Source organism: Sphaeramia orbicularis, chromosome 12, assembly GCF_902148855.1.
Source record: "Sphaeramia orbicularis chromosome 12, fSphaOr1.1, whole genome shotgun sequence".
NCBI lineage: Eukaryota > Metazoa > Chordata > Actinopteri > Kurtiformes > Apogonidae > Sphaeramia > Sphaeramia orbicularis.
Window position 1 is genome coordinate 79070123 of NC_043968.1, and position 21278 is coordinate 79091400.

The following is a 21278-nucleotide window of genomic DNA, read 5'->3' on the forward strand; positions in this document are numbered from 1 at the left end:
TGCTGGTGTTCCACTCCTGTCCAGTAGGAGGCAAACTGACCAAGGACACACTGACTCGTGTTTCAAAATGGCTTCTGACTGATCACACCTTTAACCTCATTTGTGGAAGAGCTTCAACACACCTGTGGAACCTGACTGCTCTGCGAAACTCAAAGGAAGGGACCATGACAGAGGGGAAGGACAGATGATATCTAACGCTCTGAGAACAGGGTTATAGGTTATCTGTAGATACTACAGAGGTGATGCATGTGAATGGAAGACAGGAGGAGTTAACAGAGTGGGGGGGTTTGGAGAGGACAGAAAGACAACAGGAACACAGCTGACTCTGACCTTTTATGGTTTAAATGGGTTAACACCTTTATAAACAGGTATAGACTAAAGTTACCTAAAATGCTTTAACTGTCAGCTCATGAAATATAATAATGTGGAATCTATTGACAAGAAAAAATACTGAATTTTTTAAAAAGTAAATCCTGTAGAACACAGGTGTCAAACATGCGGCCCGGGGGCCAAAACTGGCCCGCCAAAGGTTCCAATCTGGCCCGTGAGATGAATTTACAAAGTGCAAAATGCAAAAATTACCCTGAAGATATTAACAGTCAAGGGCATCAAACTCAAAAATAATAACCTAGAAATAATGACTCCAAATTTTCTTCTTGGTTTAATGTGAGAAAAATAATATATTATGCCTGTAAATAATGGCAACGCCAATTTTTTCTCTTTGATTTATTGCAAAGAACATTAAATTCTGACATCCTTTAATAATAAAATATCAATAACCTGAACAAATATGAACAACCTGGAATGTCTAAAGAAAAGTAAGTGCAATTTTAACAATATTCTGCCTATTTTGGGCCTTGGTAGATCTGATCTGTAATGTACATGTATACATCATAAGTTGAGGCATAATATTGATAAAGTTGTACTTATTTTTCTTCAGAAATTTCTGTTTTTTCCAGTTATTCACATCTTTTTTGTTTGGGATAGAAATAGTTTCATCATTTAATGTTATTTTTGCACTAAAAAAATTGGAGTTGTCATTATTTATAGGCTATTATGCTATTATTTTATCAGGGAACATTTGACTTAAACCTACCACTTCCCATTTTAGTTTCCGGTTCTGCTGTTGCTTTTATTCAGATAAATGTGTAGTGGATGGAGTGTGGTGATGTTTTTACTTTTTTATTTTATGTTTGCATTTGGTCCTGTCTTTTTTAAATGTCCCTTTATTTTTATTTTTTATTAAACCTTTACTGATAACTAACAGTCGAAATATGCAACATTAACAAATAAGCATCACATATAAATTCAAGTATTTATACGAATAATAAGCAGGTAAACAGAACAATATGAACTAGTACAATACGATAAACAACTTTCTAAAGCTAATGTTTCATAAAAAACCTGTTTAATTCTTTCAGTCAGATGTAGATGTTGTGGATCTGTAGAACTGAGCCTTATGGATCTGATATTTACCATCAGATTGATCAGATTAATGAAGAACAGTAAAGGTTTAGTAGAACATTCACATAGACACATTCAGATGTGTTTATTGGTTTAGTTCAATAGAACTTTGTCCAGTTCTTCCAACACATTACAGGTGTGAACCAAGTGCATGGTGATGTTTTTCTAATTCCAGTATTTTCAGATGTTTTTTTTCTAATTCCAGTATTTTCAGATGTTTTTCTAATTCCAGTATTTTTAGATGTTTTTCTAATTGCAGTATTCTCAGATGTTTTTCTAATTGCAGTATTCTCAGATGTTTTTCTAATTGCAGTATTCTCAGATACTTGTTTTCATCAGTAGGTGTCAGTACAGACACTGGAGCAGCTGTAGGTGTTTGTTTACTGTTTCTGCTGCTGTTGTTCTTCCTTTATCCTCCAGTTAACACTAACACTAACCCTGACATTCCTGCTGACAGCAGACATTTAGGCTCAGATAAGGAGTGTGTGTGTGTGTGTGTGTGTGTGTGTGTGTGTGTGTGTCACCTGACAGCCGTGTGAAACTAGCCTGTTAGCATGGGTACTTGTCAGACTCACTAAAGCAGAGGCTTTAGTTCATGCCAGAGGCTGAATATTAATTAATTAACTGGTTCAGTTATCCTTAAGTCAGTTCTGTGACCAGTGTGAGGAAGTGTAATAGAAGAAAAACTATACAACTAACTTAAGTGGGTTTAGTTTTAGTGTTATTTAGCAGTTAATCAGAGGAAGCTAATCCTCCTAGCAGCCGGAGCTAGCTGTGGTAGTGGGTTAAGCTAACAGAGGCTAAGCTAACCTGAACCGGAGCGGTAACATGTTGGAGGGGGTCTCAGGGTTGGACCCGGGTCTGAGCTGAGTGGACAGACAGTGGACATGTTGGACGGTGTCTCAGGGTTGGACACGGGTCTGAGCTGAGTGGACAGACAGTGGACACGGCTGCTTCTGTCCAGGTTTATGTCTAAATGGCACAGACTGAACAGGGACATGGACACGAGTGGACCAGCAGCACAGACAAGATGACACACAATGGGACAGACGGCTCAAATGGACCGGACACACAGGTCAACGGCACCGGAGCTCCCGGGGAGAGCCCGGCGGACAAGTACGGGTTCACAGGGGGAGCCCAGAAGTATTCTTCAGACACGTAAGTGTTGAAAACAGAGGTGGAAGTAATGGTCTAATACTGTCTGTGAGGAGGACTGAACTGTCCCTGCAGGGGACACCTATGGAGGACCAGTCTGTCCAATGGAGGACCAGTGTGTTCTATGAAGGACCAGTCTGTCCAATGGAGGACCAGTGTGTCCTGTGGAGGACCAGTGTGTCCTATGGAGGACCAGTGTGTCCTGTGGAGGACCAGTGTGTCCAGTGGAGGACCAGTGTGTCCTGTGGAGGACCAGTGTGTCCAATGGAGGACCAGTGTGTCCTGTGGAGGACCAGTGTGTCCTGTGGAGGACCAGTGTGTCCTATGGAGGACCAGTGTGTCCTGTGGAGGACCAGTCTGCCCCTACAGACAGAACCCACTGAGTAGTCCACTGATATGAAGGCTGTCCTGTCCTCTTCACAGACACACTGTCTTATCACATTCAAGTGGACATTTAACACTTTGACTTTCTTTGTCTTTGTCATTTGAATAAACTTTGAATGAGCTTCGAAGCAGGAAGACAGACTGTGAATGTGAACCAGGAAGTGGAGGAGAATGAAATCAGTATACAATAATAATATAATAGAATAACTAAAGCATTAATAATATAACATAATAATTACTAGTGTGTTGACCTGTGGGGAACCACAGGTTCTAGATGTGGGTTCTACATATGGGTTCTAGATGTGGGTTCTTAGATGTGATGGTTCTGATACTGGGCACAACTGACTTATGGGAACAGATGTTCATCTATATTTTATAAGTAGTGACACAAACATTGTTTGTTAAATCGTTCTTTAATATTTAAATGACAGTTATTATATTCATACTGATATCTATGGACTGAAATCAGTAAATATATTGTTCCTGTTTTTAACTTCATTTCCCATCATGCAAGGCTACTTCCTGTCCCTCCCCCTAGCAACTGCTTAGCAACGAGAATGAAATCAGTCCCTCCTGGTTTTAAAAAAGGGAATTTTAAAGAAAACAGATATTTAATGTAGACATGGAACTGTTCCTCAACTGTAGGAACCAAAGTGGACAGAAACAAACAACTACATTTATCAGAACCACAGATACACAGATGAGACCTTCCAGTTTTATAATTATAATATAGATATCAACAGCATTACAGCAGCATTCCTATTACTATAAATAAACATGTCTTATTGTATAATAAGATTATAATAAGCTCTGTCTTAGACTGTCCACTGGACTCCATGGAGGAGGTGGTGGACAGAAGGATGTTGGCAAAGCTGATGTCCATCATGGACAACCCCTCCCACTCCTGAACCCCTCCCCCCAGAGGCCCTGAGCAGGGCATTTAACACCAGACTCTTACATCCACTGTATAAGAACAGATACAAAATAAGATAAGAATACATGTGCACCCATGACCATACAAATCTGTACATAATATCTAATGTTTATTTCATATTATTTATATAAATATTTATGTAAACACTAAATATCTTTTTGGGGTTTTTTTCTACCTGTCTTTTCTCTGTGATTTGCTTGTTGTTTTTTGCTGCTGTTAACTTTTCTTATCTTTTCTTATCTTATTTCATCTCTTCTTTTCTTAACTCTTTTCTTTTCTTCTCTGATCAGTACAGACAAAGGGACAGTAAAAGGGAACAGTTTGTTTATTGCTGTGGTGTTCACTGACTCCTATCCTGACATTATTCTTGGTCATACTTTAGTTGTGTTTCTTTATTCCTATGATAGTTTATTGTTTTCCTTTTAACATTCTTCCCATACGGTTCAGGTGTTAGTATTGTATTCTCCTGTGAGTCCTGCATACTTTGGGTCGTTTGCGTTAAATGTATTGATGCTCATATGCATTGTTCTTGTCATGTACATACATAAAATACACTTTTAATTCCAAAATAGTTAAGTTTGTTTGGTCCTTCAGTTCCACTAAAATGTGAGGTTTACTGTTTTGCAGTCTCAGACATGTGTGAAGGTCTTAGTTTGTCCTTTTCACCCAGTGGTCTGTTCTATGAATAAACCATCCAATAGTGTGTGGGGTTTTTCAACTGTCATGAACCAAAAATACCTGTTCTCTGATTCTACTTATTATTGTTCTGTCTTTATATGGAGATAGAAAACATGAGTCCTCTTTAGTTCCTCTGAAACTATGTCACTCAGCTGGTACAGTGGGTTTATCTAGGCCATTTGTGGAGACTAGGTTTGTATTTAGACCAGCAGAGGAAACACATGAGAGTCCAAAGGATCTGTGTAATAAAGGGAGAATCCAGCCTTTATACTTAACAGGAGGTTGGAGGAAACTGAACCAGGGCAACGTTCTCCTTCTGCTTCCTAGTGTCACTGTCGTTTGCTGCCAACTGCAAATATTCTGTTTAGTGTCAGCATGGGTTTCCCGAGTGGACATGGAGGACATGAGCCACTGTGAACCCTCCTCTATTTAACTGTCATGTTGGCAGAATATTTAAAGAAAAGAACTATAAGCGGAAAACTATGTTAGAAGCACAAAAAAAAAACAGTCTGAGAGCTGTAGTCTTCAGTTCAAACACATGGTCTGTCTTTTCTTACTTTACCAGCTGATAAGTGTTTTGGTTTTTTTTCTTATCATATCTTGCTCATTTATATGTTTTAATACATTCTGTCGCCTCCACAGTGTTGAAGAAATCCCCATTGAGGTTCTGAGGCAACGAGAAGTGAAATGGTTGGAAATGCTCAACAGCTGGGACAAGTGGATGGCCAAGAAACACAAGAAGGTCTGTGTGTCCTACCTGTCCTTTCTGTCCCTACCTGTCCTTCCTGTCCCTACCTGTCCCACTGTCCTAGACTTCCTCATACATAGCTGACTGTTTGATTCCTAGTTGGATCCATCTTCTGATTCCATATATTGATCTTGTCCAACTCTCTAAACCTCCAGATGTTGAACTCAGCTCCATTTGACATCACCTTGAACCACCAATATTTCCTCTGAATCCCATCAAAGCTCTGATGCAGTTGGATCCACTTCTATATCATTCATGCATAAAATAGTGAAATAGTACCTTTAATACGTACCCAGCTCCATAGAATGACCAAACATGACCTTTGACCTGAACTCATTTGAATATCATGGTGGAAAATCCAGTCAAATCATTAGGTTGAACTTTTCAAATCTAGAAGAACATTCTGGTCCACCTTGGAGATTCTATTGGTGTAAATCTGTTCAACACACTATATTTATCCATCAAATATATCAGTTGTAGAATCTATGAGGAGGGACAGATGTTCAATTTGAAGGACAACTAAGAAGGTTGAACACTGATCCATTCCATGTAGACGTGAATGAAACATCCAACTGATCACCTAAACATGTCTGATTTACTCATGTTTGTTGTTCTTCTGATCTGAAGGATTAGTTGTTTTAATGGAACTCCTTTCCAGTTGAGTCGATCATGTCCCTATGAATCCAACAGAGTCCAGACTTAGTTTTACGGACATGATCAGGATAAAGGATCGATTTGGAGATGATGGATCTGACTGTTTTACTGTAGCAACTGAGTCATGCATCAGTGAACATGGACCAAAAGGATTTTAGAGACACAATTATGCATTTGACTGAGACACACACACATATTTAGAAAAGACATACAAACACAGAGGAGACCAGGACATGTCCCATAGGAGACCAGGACATGTCCTTCCATTTTTACCTCTGACACTTAGGTGATGATAAACGTGTCCTTTAGCTGTTGGTTCTGTGTCTTCTTTTGGAACACCAGCATGTTTCAGAGTAATACCATACATGACCATATTTATTCTAAGGCCTGTGTGCTTTTTTCCCTCTATTATGTTTTTTTTTTTTATCTTTTTATTGGAAAAGCAAATATTCATCACATACATGAATTACAGCCTTAATCATTCAAGAAAATAAAATAGGATGGATGTAGAAAGTTTCAGTGACTATGTCCATGCTGCCTTTCCATTAATTTTCAGTTAAAGCAATAACACAACAGAACAGAACAGGGGAGCACATCACCTCATACAATCACAACATCCCATAAAAGGGGACAGGTTCAGTCAAATGAACTCAGATCTGATTGGTTTTACAAACTCAGTCCATTTGGACCAAATCTCATAAAAGGTCATCTTGTCCATAACATAAATCTCAGACAGTTTCAGTCCATTCCTCAGTAGTGCATGGTTCTACTTTGAACCCTTTCCTCTGACAGATTTCTTACTAACTGCCAACAGTAAAACCCGTAGTTTTTTGTCTGTGATGTTCCATGATTCAAACAGTAGATTAGAGTTTCACATTTAAACAGAATGTTTACATTAAATACAGTTTGTATGTGTTTATGGATCTCTTCCCAATCTATTATGTATTTTATACATATGTTTTTTTTTGTTTTTGTTTTTTTTAATCCAAAGGTGAAGGATCGCTGTCAGAAGGGAATTCCACCGTCGCTGCGTGGTCGAGCCTGGCTTTACCTAACTGGAGCCAAATTCAAAAAGGAGCAAAATAAAGGCAAATTTCAGGTATTTTTGCCGTCCATCTGTTTTCCACATCATGGAGTAAACACAACCATAAAAGGTCCCATACTGTAGTTGTGCTTTAATAGTTGAATTAGCATTTCCACTGTTCCTCATGGACACATGTAATAAGGACAGACCTGTGTGTGTGTTCCAGGAACTGGATGACCAGCCAGGAGATCTCAAATGGGTCGACATTATTGAAAGGGACCTTCATCGACAGTTTCCCTTCCACGAGATGTTTGCAGCAAGAGGAGGCCATGGGTAAATGAGTTCAGCTACAAACACTACCTCCACAAAAGTTGGCACGTTTTCTAAAAAATAAAATCCAAAGTTCCTGTACACGCCTGGAAAACAGAAAGAAACGGTCATCTTCCATCTGAGCTACAGACTGAAAGACTGAGCTACAGACCAGTTTAGATTTACATCCACCGTACTTATGTCCCTTCCACAAACACATCAGGGTCAAAACACAGAAATGTCCCGTCAGAGAGCGAACTTTAATTGATTGCCATTCCAACGTTTATTTCAATTTAAAGTAGCTCCTTGTTTTGGATAATCCCCTTTGGCTCAACTAAAGTGTAGTGGCTTTACCTTTAGCCACTACTATGATGTGGAAGGGTTCAACCTGTTGTATTTTTTGACGCGTGGATGAATGAATGTCCGGCTGGTTTTCTTTGTCTTTGGATATGTCAATCCATTTATTCACTGATATCAAGTCCAAGTGTTCATTATAGGTCACAATCGTTGTTCCATATACTTTCTATAAATAAACAAAATAGGCTCCTTAACATAAAAAGTACTGAAAACACCGACCAACTTAATTTACTCTGTTTCACGGTCAGAAAATTGTTTAGGGCTGTCCTCACACACACACTGCCCACCTCACACAGCAGGTATGTGTAACCTTGCAACACCCATACCAACACCCATGATGAATTGCACATGTTGCGATCACCACAGCCACACCCACTAAACAATTATTAAATTAAGGTCAAAATAAAAGAGGAATAAACAAACAAAAATGTATTTTGGCTCCAACATAAAGCAAAAATGAATTTAAAAGTAAAAATGTGGGACATTTAACAACACTAAACTGTCAAATTGTCTCTAAAATGTCCCGTTAGAGAGATTTCAAATACTGTGTTTTAACCCATCATGTGACCTAATGTTCAGTGTTTCCATAATAATCTGATCCTATTGAACAGATTCTCAAATGTTTCTCAGAGTTTACACTATCCTTGTCATTTTCCACTCAGACCAGTCTGTTTGGACTAAAGTGTTCATCTGATCGTGTTGTCATTCTAAATATCACACATTCAACTTTTAAGTTTGTCAGTGAAAACAGCAAAAATATTTTTTTTGACGTTTGCCAGGTTTGAACTAGTGAACAAACACATTTGAATTTTTTTTTTTTACGTTTTAGAAAGTGTCCTCATTCTTCAGGAAAAGGAGCTTGTATCATAATTTCCATCTTCCTTTTATTTCAGCTGAATATTGTTCTTAAATGCACTGCATGTGTGTGTCTGTCTCTGTGTGTAGGCAGCAGGATTTGTTTCGTGTGTTGAAGAATTATACTCTGCATCGTCCTGAGGAGGGCTATTGTCAGGCTCAGGCTCCCATCGCTGCTGTGCTCCTCATGCACATGCCAGCAGAGGTACTGACAGATTTATGCAGTTTTATCAGGAAATATCACAGTTTACTGCCATAAATTCTAATCAGATGTTTCTGGTATTTTCCCAGGATGCATTCTGGGTCCTTGTCCAGATTTGTGAGAAATATCTTCCTGGTTACTACAGTACTGGGCTGGTAAGGCACCTGACAAACACCAGCTCATATGTGGGTAGGATGAGGATCTCAACCAATCAATCAATTAAAGTTTATTTGTATAGCACTTTACAACAACATGAAGAAGACTAAAATGCTTTACATCTAAAAACATGATTAAATTATAAGATAGAAACAGTTTAGTCCAATACCATAAATCTGTATAAAACAATAAGACACAATACACAGTAATAAAAAGACCACAGATTAAAACCTAATAGTGTCTCAGCACTAAGGGTTAAAGCCAGTCTGAACAGGTGTGACTTTAACCTGGACAGGTCAGGAGGTAGTGGCCAGGGTACAAAGACCAGGAGGGACTTGGATGAGGTAGTGACCCAAGTCCAAAGACCAGATAATCAGACGATCAGATGAAGACAGAGTGTCTGTCTGTGTTTGTCAGGAGGCCATCCAGCTGGACGGGGAGATCCTTAACGCCCTGCTTCACCGAGTGTCTCCTGCGGCTCACCGTCACCTGAAGAAGCACAAGCTGGAGCCCATCCTGTACATGACTGAGTGGTTCATGTGTGCCTTCTCTAGGACTCTACCCTGGGCCTCAGTGCTGAGGGTCTGGGACATGTTCCTCTGTGAAGGTGAGACTCCATGTAGATGACTATTGAAGTATAGTCAGTTTTACTTTGGTTTATACATTATATGTAAATATCAGACACTCTCAGTTAGTGACATCTTATGATGAAGTCACAAACAACTGAACACTCCCACCACCACCTATCCTACAGTTCCTATAAAACCGCCCTTTGTTAGATTCAGTGTTTGATTTGTCAGTTCTGGTCTTTGTAGTTGAAGGGATATTGGTAAGTGTCAGCAATGAACCTTAATGATGGAGGTCACCTGCTGTAAAATGAGAAAAAAATAGGGTTCCTGCAGAGCCTTAAAAAGTCTTAAAAGTCTTGAATTTACAAATCTGTATTTAATGCCTTAAAAAAGTCTTTCAAAGGTTTTAAATCTGATCTGGTAGGTCTTCAGTTCTTTCCATAAACCTGTTGACTGTGTTTAAATGTGTTAAATGTCCAAAGTCCAATGACAGTAACGTTAGTCGACTCAGTTCCACCTGTTCCAACCCGACTATTTATGATGAAATTAGGAACTGATTATCGTGAACTTTACAGCCCCTGATGAGAAATGATCACAGAACATTCGGACCAACACACGTGCAGCCATTATTCACGTCATGTTGCCCCAGAAAACTGACTTTGGGAATGTTTTTGAAATGGGCCTTAAATTCTGTTGAAATAGTCTGAAGAAGGTCTTAAAAAGTCTTAAATTTAAACTGTAGGAACCTGTAGGAACCCTGAAAAAAGGAGATGAAGAAGTCTGTTCACTGTAAAAACATGGTAGACATGATACAGAAACACAGAGTTTTTTAGAGTTTTATTTTATATCCTACTGTTCCATTCCATTGTTGCCCACTTCCACATTGACCGAACCATTTTAACTTTTTTTTATCGTTCCTTTATTGAGTCTGTTTTATCTTTTTGCCTGGTGGCGTGGTTTGGTCAGACCTCAGTTGCAGAGAAAAACTCACTGAATCAAATAGTTAGATGGTCCAGTCGCCTGATTGGTGAGTCCCAGTCTTGTCCCGCCTCCCTGTACACTAAACAGGTACAGAGGATGGCTTCATCAGTTCTTAATAATGACTCCCATCCTTTGCGGGGGGAATTTCAGCTCCTTATCTCTGGGCAGAGGTTTTTAGTCCCAAGGTGCAGGACACAACGTTATAAAAACAGCTTTGTTCCTGTCGCCGTCACTGAGCTCAACAGGAAATAGTGACATTGCACTTCATTTACCTATTTTAGTTATTTATCCTATTTCTTTGCTCTATTTATTATTATTATTTTGACTTCAAATTTTTAAATTTTATGTTCTTATCCTGGTTTTTATCCCAGAGGCTGTTTTTATCTTCTTGAGGTTTTTTATTATGTTTTATTGCATCTTGTTTTTATTTATTTGATCTTATTTATTTATTTTATTCTTTTACTTATCCATGCTGCTATACTCATCGACTTTTATCCCAGCACAATGGAAGGCCTTCTGACCGGCAATATACTGGTATGGTTTGGGAACATTATATCACACAACTACACACTCCTGATCAGAACAGTAAAATTAGCATAAAAAATCATTGGAGCACCATTATTACCATCACTACAGAACATCTACACAAACCGCAGCAGGAAAAAGGCACTGGGCATCATACAGGACACAAGTCATCCCACACACAGACTCTTTCATTATCTACCGTCAGGGAAACGTTTACAAAGTATCAAAGCCTGGACTACTTGCTTCAAAGACAGTTTTTTTTTCCTCAGGCTACACGGTTGCTGAACAGCAGCTCAGCTAGAAGGAGGTAGCTGGGAACCTGCAGCCTGACTTTCAGTTTTTATAATTGTATTTATTTATTTAGTGTTTTTATTTTGCAATAGGAGGGCTAGTGCTATTTATTGTCGCTGTGATTGTTATTTGGTTGTTATTTATTTTTCAATATTGACTGGAGAGAGAGCCAGGGCACACTGTGTTTCATTGCCATGGTACTTGTACCTGAACGCACATGACAAATGAACTTGAAGTTGTTGAATGGTGGAACACGGAGCACTTTTTGTCTTGACACTTGATCAAGTACCTGCTGAACAGGTTCAATGTATGTTTTGTTGTAATGCCAAAAGCAATCATTCTATCTGCAAAACAAATCTACCCACGGGTACAAATACTTGAACCTTGAACCTTGTAGAGTAGACTTTTGAAGTGTCCACAGTGATTCAGAGTCTGATCAACTTTGTCCAGCCACAGAGGAAATTCATGTCCCTCAGTTCAATAAATGTAAGAAAAAGAATTTTTAAAAAAGTGGGATGAAGACCTTTACTGCATCTTTCCTGGTTCTGTGCTTCAGTTCCCTTCAGTCCAGTCCTGTTCCACTGACTGCATGTATCTGATGTGATGTTCTCAGGAGTGAAGATCCTGTTCCGTGTGGGCCTAGTTCTCCTGAAATGCACTTTGGGATCCCAAGAGAAACTGAAGAACTGTCAAGGTCTCTATGAAACCATGGAGCTGCTTCGAGCTATTCAGCCACAGTACATGCAGGAGGGGTTCCTGGTGCGAGAGGTACACGTGTGTTCTGTATTAATCCATAAATCATTCTTTTATAGTTTTGATCTGCACCTACCACAGGTTCAGAGGTCAGTGTGGGTTCACTGTTGAACAGCTGCAGAAAAGACCGACTCAGGCCTTTAAATCTGCTGTGACAAAAAACACATTCACCTTAAAGATATTTGTTTACCAGGTTACATCCACCAAACAGTTTAAGTAATTTAACATTTTGGCTAAAATTTCCTTAGGGGGTCAAATGAGTGGCCATTTTTGTCAAAAAAAAAAGTTGTAAGAAATGCATAGAACTGTGTTGAAATAATGCCAATACATTTGTGCACAGACTACTGATATTATTTGACAGTGGAAGTTATATTTTCAGAAATACTGGATTTGGAATAGCACGTGTATGTGAAAACTTTTGCTGGTGGACGGACGTGACATTACCCATGATGATCTGGTCAGTACCAGTACTTTATTAGTAATAAACTTATAGACTTACTATTGCTAATTCTCCTCTTATTCATAAATGTTAGTATTGTGGATGTAAAACAATAACAGCTTACACAGAAACACAAAATGTGTCAGTGGACGGATGTGACATGGTTGTTACAGATCCCATCATACTGATGCTCGGCAGCCATGTCACCGTTTCCACAAAGGATCCCTGTGCAAAAACTAGTATCAGAATTATTTATTGTATAGTTTATCACCATACTAAAGAGTAAATAACAATATAGAATTGTTATTTCTTCATAAAAATGCTTATTATTAGAAAAGTGTTGATTTAAAAAGTGACGTGTGACATTCTTAATGTATGTATTGGCGTAACATAAGCAGGATGGATCAGCACCATACTCCATATTGCAGCCTGTAAAAATAAAATGTGATATGTAGGATAGAATCTTGTAAGAAAAATTGGGGAATCTAAAAGAATAGAATATTTGTTTTTCAGGAAAATTCTGTTCAAATATAACTTGGCCATTTGTGACATGAAAATATAGCATTAATTGTGATGAAATTGGACATTTTTGAGCTAAAAACATAGTTCATATGACCATCAACATGTTGCAACAGAGCAAAAATCCTGTAAATTTGCATAACTTGCATTTACCAACACAAAGTTCCTTTGGGGATTCACTTCTATTGATTTCTTATGCACAAAGACAGAAATAAGACCTCTAAGCAAATTTTAGCTGATTTATTCTTTTCTTTTATTTGGAGGTGGATTCCCTTCAGCTAAACCTGCTTCAGACTTGGCAGAGTTAATCTTGTCTTTGTGTTTTCTGTTCATTCTGGACCCACTGTCATCTCAGTTGTTCTCCTGTCTCATCTTCTCATAACCGTAGTTTCCTTTGTTCTTATCTGTCTGCATTACCATACCATCACCAGTCACGTACAGTACTGGGATTACTGGAACAGGGACATTGTTGTCATATTTTTTTAATGAAGATTCCTCTTACAGTGGACATTGAAATATTCTTTCTCTATCAAGTTTCTATCAAATTTCCATTCCCAGTATTTAGTGTCTTTGTTTTTGTCTTCAAATGAATTGGGTTTGTCCTATAATATCATGATTCATATTCTAAGGTTGTAATTCCAAACTCATGTGAATGTAAATTTAAACTACTCCCTTTAATACATGAGACCTGATCAATACATTTCTATTGAAGATCCATTGTTCAGTCCACTGTTGTCTGTCACACATGTTCTCACTCTTTTCTTTCAGAGTCTGTTTCTTTCTCTTCTATATACAGTACATATTTCATGTTTGACTTCCTCATTCTTTCTGTCATATGTTGGTTGTAAAGGTTGCTCGTTCCTTTTCTTTACTTCAGTGTCAGTAAACCTGTGGTTGACTGGTTTGTGTATACACTCATTTATTAGAATTGTTCTTACCTGATTGAACCCATATTCATTTGTGCTGCCATCCAAACCAGAATTAACAGACTGGACGAGGACACGCTTCACTTTCATTCTGAAGTGATAAATTCTGCTTTTATGAAACAGGAAAAACAAGCATTCAGCCATGACAACAGCAGTGAATAAACTGTAGACATAGGTACATTTGGGTCCAGGTCTATTAACCAGGGGTTCCCAAACCTTTATACACACCACCCCCAAAATAACGCTGTCAGACACCGGCGACACCCACTGTCCCAGAAGTGAATGAAACACACACAAAAAAGCATTCGCACAGGGTTCACACAAGGATACTGTGGCATATTTGCTGCAGTGCATTGTGGGTACTGTACATTTGACTGTTTGTGTTGTGTTTCATGTGTAGGGGTTCATGGAGGGGGCTTATGTTAATGTTTATTTAGGTTCATGTGTCTGTTTTACAACATTTATTGGCTTTTTCATGTTGATTTGCATTAATGTGACACCATTAGTCAAACCTGTCAGAACAATAATGTCTTACCCAGTGGTGTAGTGGTCCCTGTGGACTAGTGGATATACTTAAAATTATTTGCCTTTTTTTTTCTTAAAGTACAACAGAAAAACCCTGTTTTAAGAACAGTGACATGTGAGACTACTCTAGTTTACCCAAAAATCCATCAGTAGTATTTATTCACTATTATAAAATGATCATGACTTGATCAGGAGTAGTTTGTAGGTTTTACTGGACATACAAGCAGCTGCATGACTGTAAATGTTTTCAACATGAGGAAAACATAGGATAACATTAGCCTTTCATAACAATAGCCTTTTATAACGTTAGCCTTCATTACGTTAGCCTTTCATAACGTTAGCCTTCATAATGTTAGCCTGTCATAGCGTTTGCCTTTCATAACATTAGCCTTTCATACCGTTAGCCTTTCATAACGTAAGCCTACTCACACTATTGCTGACACCATCTCTTCTCCTCTAAATGTGCAGTCGTATGTCCACTAGTTTAAAACTGACTCATTCTGAAACCACCTTAAAACTGACCTCAGAATTATGTATTCCATCAAAGTAGGTTCTGTCCATATGTGTCACTCACTTGAAAGATGTTTGATCTGCCTTTCTCGTTCACATTTACAATAATTGCGCATCTTTCAACGAGACGTGCAGTGACCTGTCAATCAACTGGGGTGGCACTGGCACCTGAGGAGGTGTCCAATCAGATTCCAGAGGTGGACCGCACTAGTTAGCAATATTTTCCTGGGCATGACCTGCCCTACTCTGCCTCTTATTGGCTCATCAGTCCTCATGCCTAAAGTTAAACAATCTAATCAGTGAAGGCACTGAGTACTAGCCAATTAGAGGCAGAGGTGGGCGGATGATGGCCTCACCATCTGAGGGAAAAAAATCTGCAGTTTGTCTGCAGATACGACTGAATGGAGCACAGGAGGGGGATTTAGAAGAGGGTATATGACTGAAAATAAGTGGATATACCCTGGACTACAGCAGTGGCCTTACCTGTTTGTTGCTGTTACGCTGTTGTACATGTCATATTAATGAAACCTTTGCTCTTTCAAAGTAAAAGCACATTCCACGCACCTTGAAGCTCACAATATCAGTATCCTTCCTTCAAACTACAGGTGCAATAATACTGAACTTAATCAGTCACATCCACCTCAGGGATCACATCAAGAGGTTTATGAAAATCATATGACAACCCCCCCCCGCTGGCACCCCAAACCCCAGAGTCTGCATCAGATACATGTTCATTTTCCTCAGTCTTTCGTCCCCTCACTGTTTGTATGTGTCTTAGATTCTGGAGTTGTCAGTGTCTGAGAAGGACATTGAGAAGGAACACCTCGCTCAGCTCCGACGCTGGAAGGAGACTCATGGCGATCTGCACTGCACCTCCCCTCCCAGGATGCACGGCGCCAAAGCGGTCATGGCCGCCGACCCGCCCAGCAGACAGGACCTGAAACAGAGCCCTACCATCCTGGTGGAGTCACCACTAGAACGCATACCAGGACAGGAAACCACAGAAGGCAGCAAGGAGAACATCCAATCAAAAACGGAAAAGCAGAAGGAGGCGGAGCATACTTACCTGAGCCCCAGTGACCCTTCACCTGCCAATCAGCCAAAGCACCAAGGGTCCAATGAGAGTCTGAGCAGTGCAGAGCATGACACCTACCTGTAACAGGAGCAGGTAGAACAGCTTTTATGAGTTTACACAAAGGCTCAGATGGAGGTCCAGTCTGTCCTATAAAGGACAGGACACTTGTCCACAGGGTTGTCTACTAATGATTTTAAAACAGACGGCCGTTTTTGCAGCAGCCATGACACATCCGAACACTTGCAGAATTCTATTTTTGTTAATCTTTTGTAATGGTGATCATATTCACACTATATCTGAGGATACTTTTAAAATAATGGTGCATACTCATGCCATTACCCAGAGTGCACTGGGGCCGGTCCAGGACATCTGCCACCATTAGTTTATTTTTAACATGTGGGTTTAAACAGCACTTTTAATACAGCACTGAGAACTTCAAAAAAAAAAAAGGGAAAACAGTTGGAAATCAGATGTTTGTGCCACGGAACAACAGCTACTGCGCTTTAACTGAGTGGATGAGTTTGGACTGTTTGGGTTAGTGTCCGAATATGGACAGTCACTTGTCAAAGGGAGGTCAGCCTGTGCACTGTTGGAACTGTTGGACTGTAAATGTCCATTCAGCTGCAGGAGAAGCACTGGACTGACATGGACCACACAGGGGGAACAGTTAAGGGAACAGTGGGATTAAAGGGAACAGTGGGATTTAAGGGAACAGTGGGTATCAAAGGGAACAGTGGGATTTAAGGGAACACTGGGATCAAAGGGAGTCCACTCCACAGTTAAGTGGGTCCACACATAAGGATTTTCTTAATCTAAACAGATGTTTTATCTGTTCCAGACCAAACACATGAAGACAAAAAATCAGGCATTGAACACTTCTGATGGTTCTGTGTGTGTGTGTGTGTGTGTGTGTGTGTGTGTGTACTCTGATCATCTGAACACACACAGAACGGTTCTGTTCCACCACCGATCTACAATCTAGTCCAAGACAGAAATCTCACCTGATCAAACGTGATCTAACAAAAACAAAGAAGAGTCCTGAATCGGTTGAGTAGTGCCCCCCCCCCCCCCCCCCCCCCCCCAAAAAAAAAGGTGGGGGGGTGTTCAAGTAACCCACAAAAACATGCGGGGACGGGTAAAAAAAAAAAAAAAAAAAAAAAAAAAAAAGAAGAATTTTCATGGGTATACTAGTATATAATGCACGTTGTCCGTCCAATCGATGTTGCAGCACAGGAGGGCGTTCATACGGATTTTCCTCAGCCTTCACAGGGCCAATCGCCGCCATTGTCGCCAAATGAATAGAAACATTACCTGACTATCTACTAGGCACAATTTTATGTTCGTATTCAAATGTTGTGAGGTATTCTGGGCAATTTTAGCCTCTCCTGCGATCATACAATGGCACCACGGGTACAATGCCGCTAGTGGATAAAATTTAACAAAATGCAGGTGGGTAGCAGCAAGGAAGTGAAAAAATAAAAATTCATAGATGAAAATTATTGTCAGGACATTGAATGAAGAGGTTCATCTAATCTGACTGGTTGATCCACAGGTGGTTTTATTTGGAAGTTTCCATCTACCCACAGATGGCAATGAACTGCACAGATTTAGAGATTTAATGATGTATGTGTTTTAGACACAAATGAACCCTTAAAGTGAGTTATGTGTTGACAGTGGGTTTAGTAACAGGTCAGGTCAGGTTGTGGGTCTAATGTACGTGGGTATGGACTGGTGTGGGTTTAGAAAACTGGATCTGTGTTGGACTCTGCTCAGAAGTCGTCAGCTTTCCCCACACACATGAAGATTTTTAGTCTTAAATATTGAACAAGTTTAATATTTACGATTATCGGCCCCGACCCGTTTCGGGACAAATTCAGTCTGAACACACCTCAGACCACATGATAATCTGATGGGACAATCTGATAAAACAGAAGATTCTCTGGGGTTTACTGTCCTTGGTCTGGAAGGGGGAAAATCAGGACAAAACCAGCCTGATTCTCTTTAAGTGTGAACCCACTTTACAGTGTTTGATGGTTTGATCCTGTTGGACTCTGAGTCACAGACCTGCTCAGGTCGTCTCTGGGACGTTCTTTCACTGTTCTTTCATGTCCTGTCAGTCTGTCCTTGGTTCTTCAGTCCCTCTCAGTCTTAAACAGATCAGTTCTGCTCAGTTCTTTGTTTCATAGTTTTCCTTCTCACCTGTATTATTCCGCTCGTTTCCATCCCAGAGGCTTTATCGTGTGGATCTGCGGAGGTCTTTTCCTCTGTTGTTAACACTTTGATGAGTGTTGGTGTAGGTCTGTCATTACTGCTGATGAACACCTGGGGGCGCCCTGGCATTAACACTGAGCCTCAGCAGTGACCATCACAAACTTGGATTCAACTCTAACAAATGAAGTAAACAGATGTGGACAGATAGATGTGTGTCCCTTAGCCAAAGAGTTATTCTGTATATGAACCATATGTAGTCTAATCCAACTGTTGGACAGTATCTGATGTCAGACTGGGTCTAAAGGGTTTATTATATATATGTTCATAAACTGTGGTGATGCCATTTAGAAGAACACGTCCTGAAACCAGCTGTTTTTTACACTGACACTGAAGCGTTCAGTTCTGTGGTAAAAGGAGATCATCTTTAAAATTAGTGCCAAAGTATCAGCTCATCGTTGATCTGAGAGTTTGAGTTCCTTCTGCTGTGAAAGACCAAACGGTGTTTGCTGTTCTTTTATCTGACACAGAGGAAATGAACTTATAAAACTGTAAAACCTCTGAAAGAGTTTTTATACAATCAGCATCATTAGATTTTAGACCTGGGGGGTCAAAGTTTAGACCAGGGGGGTCGAACTCATGTTAGATCAGGTTCCACATTCTGCCCAGTCTGAGCTCCAGTGGGTTAGAACCAGTGCAATAATAACAGAATAACCCATAAATAATGACAACTCCAAGTTTTTATCTGTGTTTTAGTTAAAAAAAAACCATTAAATTATGAAACTTTACATTTTACAAAAAAAGATGTGAATAACCTGAAAAAAACTGAAAATTCATTAGAAAAATCAGTGCAATTTTAATAATATTCTGGCTGGACTTCTTACATGTACATTTACACCCACTGTTCCACAAACGTGTAAACAGACAGAATATTATGAAAGTGTTGGAGTTTGGAACTAAAATCCGAACAGTTTGTATAATATTCATCTGGGTTTATTGTGAAGCCAGCATACAGATGACAGTGGATCTACAAATGAACCAAACAGTTCAGAACACACACAATATTGGAACAATTACACCGTTCACGTTCACATTTGAGTTTATTTATGTATTTAGTTACATTTTATTGTGAAAGAATAGTTTATGGATGTAAATATTTTCATAGTGTAATGGTATTTTTTCACACAATTTGTCAAGTAGAACATTTGTCTTTCTACAGATGAGGATCAGTGCCACTGAAAAAAAAAAAAGAATTAAGGTCCAATATATATTTTTATTATTATTTTGAGATAAAAGTCTGAATTCTGACTTTTTTTCTCAGAATAACAATAAAAAAAAGATATTGGACCTTAATTTTTCCTTTTCTTCCCAGCGGCCCTGATCCTCTTCTGTGTATCAGTCCTTCTTTGTGTTTATTCTCTTCTTCTTTGACTGTAGACCCCATTGGTCTGTCTGTGGAACCTGGACTAACAGGATCTGGACTAACTGGACTGGACATGTCTGCAGTCTCACTTATGCACTTTCAGACTGTGGGATGGACTGGACCCTTTGGTGGACTGGACTGGACCCTTTGGGCTGGGCTGGACCAACCCTTTGGACTAGACTGGACCCTTTGGACTGGACTAGACCCTTTAGACTGGACTGCACTGGACCCTTTGGCCTGGGCTGGACCAACCCTTTGGACTGGACTGGACCCTTTGGACTGGACTGGACCCTTTGGGCTGGACTGGACCCTTTGGAGTGGACTGGACCCTTTAGACTGGACTGGACCCTTTGGGCTGGACTGGGCTGGACCCTTTAGGCTGGACTGGACCTTTTGGGTTGGACTGGACCCTTTGGGCTGGACTGGACTGGACCCTTTGGTGGGTTGGACTGGACCCTTTGGATTGGACTGGACCCTTTGGTGGGCTGGACTGGACCCTTTGGACTGGATTGGACCCTTTGGACTGGACTGGACCCTTTGGTGGGCCGGCTTTGGTCCACGGGCCACGTGTTTGACCCCCCTATTTTAGATTCTAAATGATGGAACGTGGTTTTGGAGCTGTGTTGGTTTTAAACACTACAGAGTTTTTGTCTACATACTCTACGGGTTCATTTTTATCTGTTATGGAAGCACTTTGTACCAGCTCTGACCTGTGAAGCTTTTAAACTGGTCTTATTGGAGCTTTGACTGTTTGTATTTAAAGCCTGTTGTTTATATGTGTTCATGTCAGTGGATCAGACTGATGGTTCTATTAGTGCTGCTGTTCTGTCTGTATGTTTAAAGGACGACTGTTGGTCTGGTTAGGATTAAGAAAATCAGAGTTTTCATTTAACACCATGAAAAATATGTAGAAGGTGGTTCTTTACGGTGTTCAGTTCTACTTTAAAGACAGAATAAGATCTAGAGACAGAGCGTTCAAAACTATCAAACTAATAAATGAAGGAAAACAAACTGTGGTTTTATGAAGCGAAACTTTTAGCACAATAACAGCAGCTGACGATCACAGTACGAACGTTTGATAATTACTAACACTAGTCGCTTTTCCATCGTCTGTCTGAGCTAAACTTTCCCCATATTTATATAAATGTGTTCCAAACAGAAGTGTGTAATGTTGGTTTTTCCATTCAATCCCAAATGTGCTGATTAGTTTCTGTATTCTGGTAGATGTCAGTAGAAGTCATCCCATAAACATGAACATAAATCTGTGTTGTTTTGAATCTAGAATGCTCGTTTCCCCTCTATCTCCTACTAAATTCTAACATGTTTGGGTTTCCTGGTGTGTCCACACATGTTTGGGTTCAACTCTTCTTCTTCTCTTGTTCAAACATCCATCAACATCTGTTTGTTTTGGTCATGTGACTCTAGTTGGACTCAAAGGTCTTTCCACTACAGTTTTGTGTCATATACCAATTTCACTACGAAAAAAACACCTCTAACAGCAACAACAACTATTCAGAGAAAAACTAGAGTTTGGGTGAAACTGTGTTTTTTCCATTAACCCTTTCATGCATAGTGGTCACTACAGTGGACAGCTATTCTACAGCTGTTGTCTTG

The 21278-nt window shown here is 39.7% G+C and overlaps 1 protein-coding gene across 1 annotated transcript; it reads left to right on the plus strand.

Moving 5' to 3' along the window:
* The first annotated feature begins 2061 nt into the window (after positions 1–2061).
* LOC115429827 (TBC1 domain family member 10A-like) lies at positions 2062–17107 on the plus strand. Its single transcript, XM_030149570.1, has 9 exons — positions 2062–2622; positions 5258–5357; positions 7009–7116; positions 7268–7374; positions 8653–8767; positions 8854–8919; positions 9338–9527; positions 11900–12054; positions 15737–17107. Exons 1-9 carry the CDS (start codon positions 2441–2443, stop codon positions 16115–16117), a joined length of 1404 nt encoding a protein of 467 aa, XP_030005430.1. The 5' UTR covers positions 2062–2440; the 3' UTR covers positions 16118–17107.
* Positions 17108–21278: the final 4171 nt, after the last annotated feature.